Genomic DNA, 15,146 nt, shown 5'->3' with positions numbered 1-15,146 from the left:
TCATGATTCATGTTCTATGTTTATTGTTCAAATCCCTTTTTTCTACATTTTTTTCCTTTCCATAATTAAGGCCACACCTATTGTTAGATTAGATTACAGTGTGGAAACAGGCCCTTCGGCCCAACAAGTCCACACCGACCCGCCGAAGCGAAACCCACCCATACCCCTACATTTACCCCTTACCTAACACTACAGGCAATTTAGTATGGCCAATTCACCTGACCCTGCACATCTTTGGATGGTGGGAGGAAACCGGAGCACCCGGAGGAAACCCACGCAGACACGGGGAGAACGTGCAAACTCCACACAGTCAGTCGCCTGAGGCGGGAATTGAACCCAGGTCTCTGGCGCTGTGAGGCAGCAGTGCTAACCACTGTGCCACCGTGCCGCCCAAAACCGAAGGTAATATTAACTATAATTGGTGGATTAATCCTTTATTTTTTTAATGGCTATTTTTGCTTTGCAGGTAGTTGCGCTGCTGCACTGTAGAAAGAGAGTGTATTTCGAGTATTGCATTTATTGTTGCAAAGTAGCATACATATGGGTGATAGAAAACAAGTATTAGAGTGTGCTCCAGGACAGTGGCTCAAATGAGTCACCCACTTCATAAAATCAAAACATGTAGCCTTTTCAGCTTTTGTCTCAGTTTACCCAGCAAGTTTGGCCGTCAGCCTAAATTGCACCATTCATTGGGACATTTTGCCCATAGGAATATCTGGGTAGGTATAACACCGGTTTTTGGTAGCCTGCACTGCTTCAAAATGACATGCAGCACTCTCTGTGTATCTCAAAGTACATAGGTGATCCTGAAATTCAATTCAGTTCATTCAGTGAAGCTCTTCTGAATATTTCAGAGACACAAGGCCAAAAATAATAATGGATGTGAAAGGAAAAAGGGGGTTATATTGATAAAGTTAGATGAAGATTGACAGCACAACTTAGTTTAATAGATGTGGCCAATCCATTTCTGTGCTGCATGTTCATTGTAATCCTATGTGAAGTTCTCGCTCCTTATTTGAGAACATGAGACATGGAATGGCAAGAACAGCAAGACAAGCAGCCCTTCAGCTCACAAACCTATAGCCCTTGCAGAAATATTTAAAATACAATTTTCACAACCCGCACACCTTTAGTAAAGGGCTTTTTTCATTACTCTATCTACAACAGAGTTAAATAAGCAGCTTCAAACAAAATTGAAAAATTCAAAACTAAACCTGCACTCACTCTCTTCCATAGTACTTGGGTCTGCTCTCCACCTGCAAGTAAAAAGAAATCTACTTGTTTAAAAACAAACATGTTTACAGCAAAAAAGACAATATGTACTGTATTTAACATGCATTGTAAAACTTAACCAAAGATAATATTAACTATAATTGAAGAATGATAATCATAAACAATTCAATTTTGCAAAATTGGCTTCAAAGAGGCATTAGGCTCCATATTTCTACAGTCAAAAGGACCCAAAATCTATTCCTATATTATCAACACTTAGGCCAGAGCATATCCAACCTGGAATATGGGGATGCAATGCACCTACCATATTGAACACTTGGGCACCTATTTTAGGCCTCTTTTTCTGCTGCAGAATATTTATGGTATGAGATGTAGATACACATATCATAAATAAAGAAAAAAAACTTTTTCACTCAGCTTGATCAAGAAGTGCAAAGTAATTACATTTAAAAATACTAAATAACATTGAACTCGGTTAAAAAGGTCAGATACATGAACTGTGAATGGATGCTGAGAGAGCACTTTCCACTATCCTCAAAAGTTCCATAAATATTTAAAATAGAAGAAACCCTTAAGATTTTACCAACTGCATGAAAATATCTTTCCAGTTTAAATGAAATATACTTTAAAACAACACTGATACTTCATCTTGGCTTAATTGAATATGAAAGCAAACAGCAGGGACTGACTATGCCCGTAAGTATGCATCTGACAATTTAATAAAGGATTAACATTTTAGTAGCTTCATTAAATAAGAACCCCAGTGACCATAAAACCTCCAGTTTTCACCTCAGAAGATAAAGCACTCAGAGGAACTATAATTGAGAATTTGAGGAAAAGTGACATAGTTAAAGCCACATAGTTCATTAATCCTCACAAAGCTTCTGAGAGTTAATTAAAACTGATAACTGGAATCTTTTTTGGTCCAGACACATTTAAACTGCATTATACATAATTATTTGTATATCTGTATATACTGATGCAAACAATTGTGAACACAATGAAGTAACTGATGTGTGAAATGTTGGCACGATTACATTACTCTTGTTATAGTCCCTATATCATACTGGAATAACATGTTTGTATATATGAATGCACAAGTATCCAGACAGCCACATCATACACTACTGACAACATAGCAAGATACAAGAATCAGCCCATACAGCACATGATGGATCTGAGAAACACATTTAATGAAGTTCTAGCATTTGGGTTTAAAAAGGTATTATTTCTGACTCCTGGAGCAAAAGTATATAACGTGATGGCAGATGATGTCTGCAAGCAAAACAGAAGCAAAGTTATAAACAAAAAGTGTTTACTTTGGATTGAGCAAAATCCAGAGAAAAAAAAACTGAAGTGTCAAAATGACCACAGGACTGCAAAGAACATCGTTCCAGCTCAGGTAGAATTGGGAGGCCGATGCTGTCACAGGAATTTGAGAAATTTAAACAAAAGTGTAGATTATAAAACATTTAGGTGCTTTCCACAAGCACCAGTGAAGAGGATGACAATATCCTTCTGTGGGTAGAAGAGGAATATTTAGCCTAAATAGGGATAAGAATGACAATGATAAGCACAGCACACGCCTCCAAAGTCAAATTGACTCAAGCAATACGAATTGCAAAGTTTGAGGCAGAAACAGGCTTGTTGACAAGTTCTTAACAAGACTGAGAAACATAGCCTGCAAAGGCAAAATTATCATAGTCCTAGCGGACCATAAACTGCTTTCTCACTAGGCCGAGAGCCAGAGAGACAGACACAGAGAGCCAGAGAGAGAGAGAGAGAGAGAGAGAGAGAGAGAGAGAGAGAGAGAGAGAGACAGACACAGACAGACAGACAGACACAGAGAGAGAGACACAAACAGAGAGAGAGAGAGACACAAACAGAGAGAGAGAGAGACACAAACAGAGAGAGAGAGAGACACAGACAGAGAGAGAGAGAGACACAGACAGAGAGAGAGAGACAGACAGAGAGAGAGAGACACAGACACAGACAGAGAGACAGAGAGAGAGAGACACAGACACAGACAGAGAGACAGAGAGACAGAGAGACAGAGAGACAGAGAGACAGAGAGACAGAGAGACAGAGAGACAGAGAGACAGAGAGACAGAGAGAGAGACAGAGAGAGACAGAGAGAGACAGAGAGAGAGAGAGAGAGAGAGAGAGAGACAGACACAGACAGAGAGAGAGAGAGAGACAGACACAGACAGAGAGAGAGAGAGAGAGAGAGACAGACACAGACAGAGAGAGAGAGAGACAGACACAGACACAGACACAGACACAGACACAGACACAGACACAGACACAGAGAGAGAGAGAGAGAGAGAGAGAGAGAGACAGAGAGAGAGGTGTTGGTGGTTTAACATGAGGGTCACCACACCTCAAATGAGATGAGGCTAAGAAGACCTTCGTGGTAACCACAGGCAGAGTTGAGCCCATACGGTTAGTGTTACTTTGCATTGCAAACCAGCCAATTGGACAGATGAAGATGCTGACAATCAAAAACACGTGGCCCTCTGTAAAGTCAAAGGAAAGCCAGCAGTGTTAACATAGTGAAACAGCAACAAACAAAATGTGCGCAAGAACTTTGTGTGACGAGGAGCTCAGAGATAGAAGGAAATGTCCTACATATAGATCAAACACAGTCAGTTCTGATATAACACGATAGTTCTGTTCTCGTGCAATCTCACATTATAAGTAAATCGCACAATAGCTGCACCATTTAAACTAATGAGACAGGAATCACATTATAGCCAATACAAGTAAGAAAAGCTCACATTCTACAAATAACAGTGTAAATTCTTCAAAGTAATTAAAGCCAATTCGTGTTGAAGAAACACGCGTTATAGCAGAACTGACTGTAAAGCAAACAGGAACATCACCCTTGAGTGTGGGGTCCTGGAAAAGCACAACAGGTCAGGCAGCATCCAAAGAGCAGCAGAATCGATGTTTCAGGCATAAACCCTTCATCAGGAATGGGCTTATGCCCGAAACATCGATTAGATTAGGATTCTCCTGCTACCCGTCATGCGCCACACTCTCCAGCATCTGCAGTCCTCACTTTCTCCTGGTAACATCATCCTGCTCAGATTATACTAGATTTTTCCTGAAAACTTGAAAAATAATGGCTACCCAATGAACTAATGAAACAAATATTGTCATGGTAATACACTAATTCCTCATTATCTGCCATTTCAATAGCTGCAGATCCACATACTTCTGAGGTCAGCCCCAAACTGCTTATTGATTTATTCACCATTGACTCATCTGATGTGATTATATGGTCCTTTGCAGTAGGAGTGTACCTCAGAGGGGTATCCCTATTTATTGTTATCCATGGGAGGTCTGTGCCCCCATCCACTACTGAAAGCAAGGATTTGGTGCAGTATGTGAGGTAATGCAGATTCGACAACTGGGGGAAACACAGAGGAAATAAATACTAGCTGCATATTCCATTTCATAGATGTTCTACTACCATTGTGTTGAACAGTTGCAAAGAGCTATCACTTGACTTAACTACTGAAAGAGGTGTCACTGAGTTTGAAGGTAACACATCCATATAAAGCCATCCTCTGATCAGAAGCAAGGTCTGATCCAAATGTATTCAACTGTCTTGATGAGCTGGTCAGTTGTTTTGAAGACATTGATTATCACATCACTATTGGTCCAGAGAGGAAAACAGTCATTCATCTTGAATGTAAAGTGCCAAGAAAACTGAAATCATAGTTTGGAAGAAAACTGTAAATAATGGAAGAAAGTAAGTGGATTACTAAAGTCACCGAACCTACAAGCTAGGTAAACTCCAATATAAAAGAGAAAATATGCAAGGCCATACAAACAGTCTGAAGTAAGATAATGAAATTCCCAGGGCCAATATTGAAAGAACTTTTTGTAGAAAAAAAAAGGGGCAGAAAGCCTATTCAGAAAAGGATTTTTTTTAAAAATTCCCATAAATATATGCAATTCCAAGATGGCAAAGTTATTAACTTGGAGAAGTCAAAGCTGAACAGAACATAATCTTGCATGCTGAAAAAGAGCATCAGGAATAGAAGTTGTAAACTTTACAGAATACTGAAAGGCCTGGATAGACTGGACATTGGGAACATATTTCCATTCGCAGAAGAGGCTAGGACCCGAGGGTATAGCCTGAGAGTAAAGGGAAGACCTTTTAGAATAGAGAGGAGGAGAAATTTCATCAGCCAGAGAGTGGTGAATCTTAGAATTCATTATCACAGAATGCTATGGAGGCCAGGTCATGGAGTATATTTGAGAGAGAGATAGATAGGGTCTTGATCGTTAAGAGGATAAAGGTCACAGGGAGAATGGGGTTGAGAAACTTCTCAGTCTTCATTGAATGGCGGAGCAGACTCGATGGGCCAGATGACCTAATTTCTGCTCCTATGTCTTATGGTCTTTAGAGTTAGTAGAGAAAAAGTGTTGAAATGCAAGATCCTGAACCTAAGGTCAGAACGCCAACAGAATATGCTTCAAACAGAAGAACTTTAAAACAGAAAAAAAATTGACAATGAAGTGTTTAGGCAAAGTAGAGAACTGTATATACACCTTAACACTGTACAGGTCATTCTGCTATAATGTGACAGTTGTTTTCCTCTGCAACGTCATGCTGTAGAAGATCGCTAATAGAAGATCACTATACCTATTCATTAGAAAATTTGCATTATCCAAACAACATCCACATTTGTCAATCACGTTACAGCCAATTTGCACTGATGAAATGAGCGTTATAGCAGAACAACCTGTGTCACATTTGGAAAATAACTTATTGGAGACTAACAACAAATTGCAAGAAATGCTAGAGAATTTAAAAGAGGAAGTATGAAATACAACAAGCCAATGTTACAATCAGATGAGAAGTGGAATGCTCCCCCCTCTTTTCCCACTACTTATTTGATCATAATTTTTGTTTGAGGTATGTCTTTCCCAATTTAGTACGTACATTTTTGGGACCATGTGGATGATAAAGAATTAGTCGTACAAGATATCTTAAATTAAGCAGGTCAGAGGTTAGTTTTACAGTACTAAACCACATCCAGATAAAATATGATCAGACTTCCACAAAACGTGCATAAATACACACACAGACAAACTGAACAGCAAAAAAAAAGCTACAGAGTAAAGAAGGTTAATTTTGACCAAGCTACAATTCATTAAGAAAAGATAAATAAAAGTTCATTGATTGTAGACCCAGAGGCTTTGTTGCTCAACGAAGATCATTTAAAAGACAGTTGGTATGTCTTCCTTCTTCTAGAATTGCTCCTTTGAAGTTTCTAATTGCTGCTCGCAGCCCAATTTACAACAACATACTATCTTGGGGCCAGGGGGAAGACAGCGAACATATGGGAGGAGAGAGCGAATGTACAAAGGAAAGAGAGAGAGTGTGTGCATGTGCACAGAGGGACTTTTCCTCATTGCTACTACCTTCTATCAGTCCAAGTAAGCATACAGCTGTATCACATGCAGGCTCTTCAGCTTGCCAACACAAGGTCAAACTAAGCCAATTGTATCGTCGGTAAGGTAGCTCTGATAAACTCACATCCAAATCGTGAATTGCATGTCCAAGCAATTAACTTCTGAATCGCTCATTCTATGGTTGCATACTGTGAATCTTCATTTCTGATATATTAGGGAAGTATTTACACCTTGCCTGGGGAGCCATATCTCTAGTGGGCTTTCTTGGACTGTTCATCTCCATCCCAATGTAATAGAATGTGGTTATGTAGTAGCAAAAATTGACAGCATGTTTTATTTCAGTCAGTGTTCTTATTTTGGCTAAAACCTTTTATAAAAAAGTTTAATATCTGTTACCGTGAATTATAAATAATTGACATAAACATGTCTTCTTTCCACCAAGCTGTATGAGCACAAGGAGAAAGTGAAAAACTACTAGAAAACAGGAACCTCGTGCTGGATTTTATGCTCCCACACTGAGTGTTCAGACACAGAAGGCTTGCAAAATGCAGCACAATCATCCCAATGGCATTTTGTCCTCACCAGGCAAACTTACTGGGCAAGCTGATAATGGGCAAGGTGCAGGGAAATCCTCTTTAAGGGTACACTATACACAACAGAGGTACCCTGCTCAAGGCCATCCTTCTTAAGTTCTCAAACCTAGGTCTTCTACTCCCTCACTGGGGCTTGTCAATCAGATCTGATTCAAAAGACTGGACGTCAGTCTGGTCTCCATAACTTGCTCTTCAGGGACAGCCTGTAGTTCTTGCAGAAGCCACTGCTTGAACCTGATCCTGATGAGCTTCACAACTGCAGACCATATGGATTGGCTGGTCACTAAGGTGGGACATCACTCCAGATAGAGATGAATGTCTCACCTTCAGCTGATTAAGGCTGCAAATAAGGCTGCAAAGTGTAAAGCAGCAGGAACAGCAAACTGGCTTTCTCATGGATGGACTCCTGGCTAACCTTTATATGGAAGAATGGAGAATACGAAGCCTGTGACATTCAGAATGGTTTGAAGAGGAACATAAGCTGCAACGGTGTAATGTAAAAATTTGAGGAGTGCAGCCGGGTCAAAGACTGATTTCATCATGCTGCTACAGCTCAGAAAAGGCACATTATTCTGCTACCCAATCAAAATCACAAATTATGATTTTGAGAAAAGAAAATAAGACAGAATAACTTTCTTATCTATCCAACCTAGTTACAAGGAACTTAAATGTTAAATTTATTGTTCCATGTATTAAAGTTAAAAAAAAAACACACCCAAGCCACCCCCATCCCCTTCACTGAACTCAACACCTGACCCCCTACTGCTGCCACCACTGGAAGGGACTTTGCAGAGGTCCCATCACTGCTGCCCTCCACTCCTGGCACTCCACTTGCCTTGAGCACTTCACCACTAACTACATGGCACCACACCCACTGATAGTTCTGCGCTTCAGACTAGAAATACAGTTCCTCATTTTGGAGGGAGAATGAAGTGAAATCTCCGCTCGAAGGTAGAAGACAGGGGGTGGTGGCAGAGGGTTGCTTTTCAGACTGGAGGCTTGTGACCACTGGTGTGTCACAAGGATCGGTGCTGGGTCCACTGCTTTTCATTATTTATATAAATGATTTGGATGTGAACATAAGAGGTATAGTTAGTAAGTTTGCTGATGACACCAAAATTGGAGGTGTAGTGGACAGTGAAGAAGGTTAACTCAGACCACGACTGGATCTTGATCAGATGGGCCAATGGGCTGGAGTAGCAGATGGAGTTTAATTTAGATGGAGTTTAATTTGAGGTGCTGCATTTTAGAAAAGCAAATCAGAGCAGGATTTATACATTTAATGGTAAGGTCCTAGAGAGTGCTGCTGAACAAAGAGACCTTGGAGTGCAGGTTCACACCTCGTTGAAAAGTAAAGTTGCAGGTAGATAGGCTAGTGAAGGTGGCGTTTGGTATGCTTTCCTTTATTGGTCAGAGTATTGAGTACAGGAGTTGGGAAGTCATGTTGCAGCCATACAGGACATTGGTTAGGCCACCTTTGGAATATTGTGTGCAATTCTGGTCTCCTTCCTATCGGAAGGATGTTGTGAAACTTGAAACATTTAAGAAGAGATTTACAAGGATGCTGCCAGGGTTGGAGGATTTGAGCTATGGGGAGAGGCTGATTAGGCTAGGGCTGTTTTCCATGCAGCATCGAAGGCTGAGGGGTGACCTTATAGAGGTTTATAATATCATGCGGGGAATGGATAGGGCAAATAGACAAAGTCTTTTCCTTGAGGTGGGGGAGTCCAGAACTAGAGGGCACCAGTTTAGGGTGAGAGGGGAAAGAGATAAAAGGGACCTAAGGGGCAATTTTTTCACACAGGGTGGTGTGTATGGAATGAGTCACCAGAGGGAAGTGGAGGAGGCTGGTACAATTACGGTATTTAAATATGTGAATAGGAAGGAAGGGTTTAGAGGGATTGGGCCAAGTGCTGGCAAATGGGACTAGATTAGCTTAGGATATCTGGTCAGCATGGACGAGTTGGACCAAAGGATCGGTTTCCGTGCCATACATCTCTATGACTATGTTCCCTTAACCCATTGTCTTCCAATAAATTAAAATCGATGACTAATCTAACTGTACTGAATCAAAGGATTAGAAGCCTTCCAATAGAACAATAGGCCATTCTTCAAGTACGAAGTAAAACAGTAAGATCGGAGTTCAAAAGGAGCCTCAAATTCAAATCCAATCCTCTTCTTACTCAATACTGTCCAGTAAGCAGTCATTAAATAATAATCCAGAGCAAAGAGTCTGGCTACATTTTCTATTCAGATACTGAAATCAAACTTCAGATCGCCTGAATGTCTAGGATCATAAAGTTCTGTACTGTTCAACTCACAGGATTCAAAACAATATGAATACTAAATAACTTCAGGAGTTTCAGTTTAACCCTTACAAGAAACAAAAACCTTGTCCGCAAAAACATCTTCAAAAAAAAAATGTTCTGTCACTACACAACGTTTATTGTGGAATCATAGGACTCTAAGAATATTTGAATACCAGTTGAACAGCTGATTTTACTGCAAAAAACAAATGTTGTCCTAAAAACAAAGATGCATCATTTTTTAAATTAATATGACTAAAAGGATGACATATTAAAAAAAAAGTTTGCAAAATCTTCCTTATTCAAGGCCGAAGGGATTTAAGTGTTTGTAAAATAGTAAATTTTAAATAATTCTTCCTAACCAATAAAACACTAGGTGTTTTCTCTGTTTTAATGTTCTTCAAAGCTCTGGAATAGAACATAGAACAGTACAGCACAGAACAGGCCCTCCGGCCCTCAATGTCGTGCTGACCTTTTATCTTACTCCAAGATCAAGCTAACCTATATACCCTTCATTTTACTATCATCCACGTGCCTGTCCAAAAGTCACTTAAATGTTACGCACATATCTGATTCTACCACCACCGGCAGTGCATTCCACACACCCACCACTCTGTGCAAGGAACTGACTTCTAACATTTCCCCGGAACCTTCCTCCAATTATCTTAAACTTCTGGCCTCTTATTATAGCCATTTCTGCCCTGGAAAAAAGTCTCTGACTATTCACTCTCTGCCTCTAATCATCTTGTACACTTCTATCACGTCATGTGTCACCCTTCTTTGCTCCAATGAGACATGCCTTAGCTCCCTCAACTGTTCGTCATAAGGCATGCCCTCCAGTCCAGACAGTAGCCTGTTAAATCTCCTTTGCACCCTCTTAAAGCTTCCACATCTTTCCTATAATGAGGCAACCAGAACTGAACACAATATTCCAAGTGTGGTTTAACCAGGGCTTTATAGAGCTGCAGTATAACCTCATGGCTCTCAAACGGAATCCCCCTGCTAATGAAAGCCAACACACCATACGCCTTCTTAACAACCCTATCAACTTGGGTGGTAACTTTGAGGGATCAATGGATGTGGACCCCAAGTTCCTCCACACTGCCAAGAATCCTACCATGAACCCTGAATTCTGCATTCAAATTCAACCTTCCAAAATGAATCACTTCACACTTTTCCAGGTTCAACTCCTCCTGCTACTTCTTAGCCTAGCTCTGCATCCTGTCAATGTCTCGGTGCAACCTGCAACAGCTCTCCACTCTATCCACCACTCCGCCAACCTTCGTGTCATCGGCAAACTTACTAACCCACCCTGCCAGTTCCTCATCCACGTCAGTTATATAAAAAAAAAATCACAAAGAACAGAAATCCCAGAACAGATCCCTGCAGAACACCACTGGTCACTGCGCTCCAGGATGAGCTTCATCTATTCCCAGCCTACTCCATGGACCAGCTAATTCTGTATCCAGACAGCCAAATTTCCCTGTATCCCATGTCACTTATTTTCTGAATGAGCCTACCATGGGGAACTTTCTAAAATGGCTTGCTAAAATCCATGTACACCACATCCACTGCTCTACCTCCTTCAACGTGTTTTGTCACATCCTCAAAGAATTCAATAAGGCTTATGAGGAATGACCTTCCTCTCAAAGACATGCTGACTATCTCTAATAAAGTATGGTTTCCAAGTAATAATAAATCCTGTCTCTCAGAATCCTCTCCAATAATTTGTTCACCAACCTAAGACCGACTGATCTGTAATTCCCAGGGTAGTCCCTATTCCCTTTCTTGAATAAGAGAGTAACATTTGGCACCCTCCAAACATCTCACACTACTCCAGTGGACAGTGAGGTCAGAAAGATCATCACCAAAGCATAGCAATCTCTTCCCTTGCTTCCTGTAATAACCTTGGATATCTCTCTTCTGGCCCAGAGGATTTATCTATCCTTATGGGTTTCAAAATTTTCAGCACATCCTCTTTCTTAAGATCAGCCTGTTCGGACATAACAACCTGATTCATATTGTCCTCAACTGTCAACGTCCCTCTCAATTGTGAATACTAAAGCAAACTATTTATTAAAGGACCTCCCCTACCTCCTCCAACTCCAATAAGTTGCCCTCCACTATCCTTGATCGGTCTCACCCTCTCTCTGACCATCCTCTTGTTTCTCATAATTGTGGAATGCCTTATAGTTGTCGGTAATCATACCATTTAAAGCTTTTTCACACCCCCTTCTAGCTCTCCTTAGTCCATTCTTCAGTTCCTTTTGGCTACCTTGTAACCCTCTACAGCCCTGTCAGATCCTTAATCTTAAGTAAGCTTCCCTCTTACTCTTGACTAGATGTTCCACATCCCTGGTCACCCAAGGTTCCTGCACCCTACCTTCCCTTCCTTACCTCAGTGGGAAAAACCTAACCTAAACAACCTCCACATTGCTGTTATGCATTTCCCTGAGAACATCTGTTCCCAATTTAGGTGCACCTAAATTCCTGCCTAATAGCATTGTAATGCCCTCTCCTTGAATTAAATACTACCCTCATGAAGAGATATAGGAGCAGACAATATGAGAAAGTAAAGGTCAGGGAATTGTGATCACTATCGCCAAAATGCTCTCCCACTGCCAAGCACCAAATCCGATATGATCTCCCCTCTACATATTGAGTCAGGAATTCTTCCTGGACACACCTCACAAACTCTGCTCCATCCAAACTATTTGAACGAAGGAGGGTCCAACCAATATTAGGGAAGTTGAAGTCCCCCATGACAATGCCCTGTTACCTCTGCACCTTTCCAAAATCTGCCTCCCAATCTGCTCTTCTGTGTCTCTGTCGCTATTGGGGGCTCTACAGAAAAGTCCCAATAAAGTGACTGCTTCTTTCCTATTTCTGACTTCCATCCATAATGACTCAGTAGACAAACACTCCTTGATCACCGCCCTTTCTGCAGCTGTGATAAGAACCGTGATTAGCAATGCCATCCCCTCACCTCTTTGATGACAAAAACTATACATATTTCTTGGCAACAAGCCATTCAACTCTTGGTCTCTCAAGTCTCCCCACAATCTAAAAGGCTCAATTCAGAAGAGTGAATTCAACTGGCTAATTGCAGCTACATTACTTCAGCTGGCCAACATCATCCAGGACAGAATGGTATTCTTGATTGATGGCCCTGGCACCAAGTTTAATACCAACTTCTCAAACTCAATCTGTAACTGGAGCTGTATCATCTAAATTCATCAGAGAGGTTGACTAGAATGCAGGACAGACATGTCCCTGCCAAAATGAGGGATAGGCATGGAAGAATAGGGAACCATGGATGACAGGTGAAATTGAGAGACTAGCTAGGAGGTAAAAGGAAGCATACACATGGTCTGAAAACAGATGAAGCTTTGGAAGAATATCGGGAAAGTAGAACCAAAATAAAACAGGGAATTAAGTGGACCAAAAGGGGTCATGAAATATCTTTAGCTAACAGGGTTAGTGAAAATCCCATAGCCTTTCATTCGTATATAAAGAGCAAGAGGGTAACTAGAGAAGGGGTTGGCCTGCTCAAGGACAAAGGAGTAAAGTTATGCATGGAGTCAGAGAAAATGAGTACTTGGCATCAGTATTCACCGAGGGGAGGGATAGATGCTTAATTTTACTCTAGATCAAGTCGGCATAAGGAGGGAGGAAGTATTGGGTATTCTAAAAGGCATTAAGGTTGACAAATCCCCGATCCAGATGGATCTATCCCAGGTTACTGAGGAAAGTGAGAGAGGAAATAGGTGGGTCCTTAACAGATACCGGTGTTCAAGGATGCTGCGAAAGTGAGATCCTGGACAAGTGGAAAATTGTTAATTTTGTCCCCTCATTTAAGAGGGGTAGCAGAGATAATCCAGGTAATTACAGATCGGTGAGCCTGTCATCTGTGGTAGGGATACTGCTGGAGAAGATACTGAGAGATAGGATCTATTTATATTTGGAAGAAAATGGGCTGATAGGCAACATGGTTTTGTGCAGGGAAAGTCATATCTTACCAACTTAAAAGAATTATTTGAGGAAGCAACAAAGTTGATTGATGTGGGAAGGGCTGTAGATGTAATATACATGGTCTTCAGTCAAGCATGTGATAAGGTTCCCCATGGTAGGCTGATGGAGAAAGTAAAGTCGCATGGGGTCCGGGGTATACCAGCTAGATGGATAGAGAACTGACAAGGCAGCAGGAGATAGACAGTAGTTAGCGAATTAAGAAAATTTGAAGCTCAGGTTGAGGCTCTGGATGTAAGTTTACTCGCTGAAGGTTCGTTTTCAGACATTTCGTCACCATACTAGGTAACATCAGTGAGCCTCCATTGAAGCACTGATGGTATGGCTCACTTTTTATTTATGTGTTTAGGTTTCCTTGGGTTGGTGATGTCATTTCTTGTGATGTCATCTCCTGTTCTTTTTCTCAGGGGTGGTAAATGGGATCCATGTCAATATGTTTGTCCAGTGCTCTGCTTCTCGGAATTCTTGCGCGTCTCTGTTTAGCTTGTCCTAGGATCGATGTGTTGTCCCAGTCAGTCAGAGTAGTGTCCTTCCTCAACTGTATGTAAAGATAGTAGTGAGAGTGGGTCATGCCTTTTTGTGGCTAGTTAATGTTCATGTATCCTGGTGGTTAGTTTTCTGCCTGTTTGTCCAATGTAGTGTTTGCTACAGTTCTCCCAAAGTATTTTGCTTGTTGTCTGTATAGGGTATTTCAAGTTCATTAGCTGCTGTTTTAGTGTGTTGGTGAGTTTGTGGGCTACCACGACACCAATAGATCTGAGTAGTCTGGCAGTTATTTCCGAGATGTCTTTGATGTACGGGAGAGTGGCTAGGTTTTCTGGACGCATTTTGTCTGCTTGTTTGGGTTTGTTGCTGAGAAATTGGCAGACTGTGTTCATTGGGTACCCATTAGTGTATTCAAAAAGAATGGCAGCCCACAAACCCACCATCACACTAAAGGAGCAGCTAATGAACTTGAAAGACCCTATGCAGACAACAAGCAAAACTAGAATCATTTACAAGATACTTTGCAAGAACTGTAATAAACACTACTTTGGTCAAACAGGCAGAAAACTAGCCACCAGGATACATGAACATCAACTAGCCACAAACAGATGTGACCCACTCTCTACTATTTTGACATACAGATGACATATGAGTTCAAGAACACCACTTTGACTGGGACAACACATCCATCCTAGGACAAGCCGAACAGAGACATATGCAAGAAGCATGGCACTCCAACCGGAACTCTATCAACAAACAAATTGACTAGGATCCCATTTACCACCACTGAGAAAAAGAACTGGAAGTGACATCCCCAACCCAAGGAAACCTAAATACATCAATAAAAAGTGGGCCATACCACCAGTACTTCACCAGAGGCTCACTGATGTTACCTCGTATGGTGACAAAATGTGTGAAAACAAACCTCCAGCTCAGCGAGCAAACTTATATCCATAGACAGTGGTAGTGGGAGGGAGTTCATCAAAATGGAGAACTGTGATCAGTGATATTCCACAGGATTAGTGTTGGGACCATTGCTGTTTGTGATATACATAAAATGATCTGGAAG

At 41.1% G+C, this 15,146-nt stretch overlaps 1 protein-coding gene across 3 annotated transcripts in view; it reads right to left on the bottom strand.

Annotated features, from left to right (window-relative positions):
* Positions 1–15,146, bottom strand: part of LOC122551543 (N-chimaerin) — a 233,394-nt gene that overhangs the window by 194,739 nt on the left and 23,509 nt on the right. For all 3 annotated transcript variants that reach the window (XM_043693573.2, XM_043693576.2, XM_087989005.1), the window contains exon 5: positions 1,225–1,256. In XM_043693573.2, coding sequence (XP_043549508.1) covers positions 1,225–1,256 — 32 coding nt within the window. The remainder of the gene's footprint in view (positions 1–1,224; positions 1,257–15,146) is intronic.

This window comes from Chiloscyllium plagiosum, unplaced genomic scaffold (assembly GCF_037043375.1).
Source record: "Chiloscyllium plagiosum isolate Xiang-an unplaced genomic scaffold, Cpla_swu_hap1 HiC_scaffold_7, whole genome shotgun sequence".
Classification (NCBI taxonomy): Eukaryota; Metazoa; Chordata; class Chondrichthyes; order Orectolobiformes; family Hemiscylliidae; genus Chiloscyllium; species Chiloscyllium plagiosum.
Note: the sequence above shows the minus strand (reverse complement) of the source record. Positions and strands in the feature narration are given on the sequence as shown.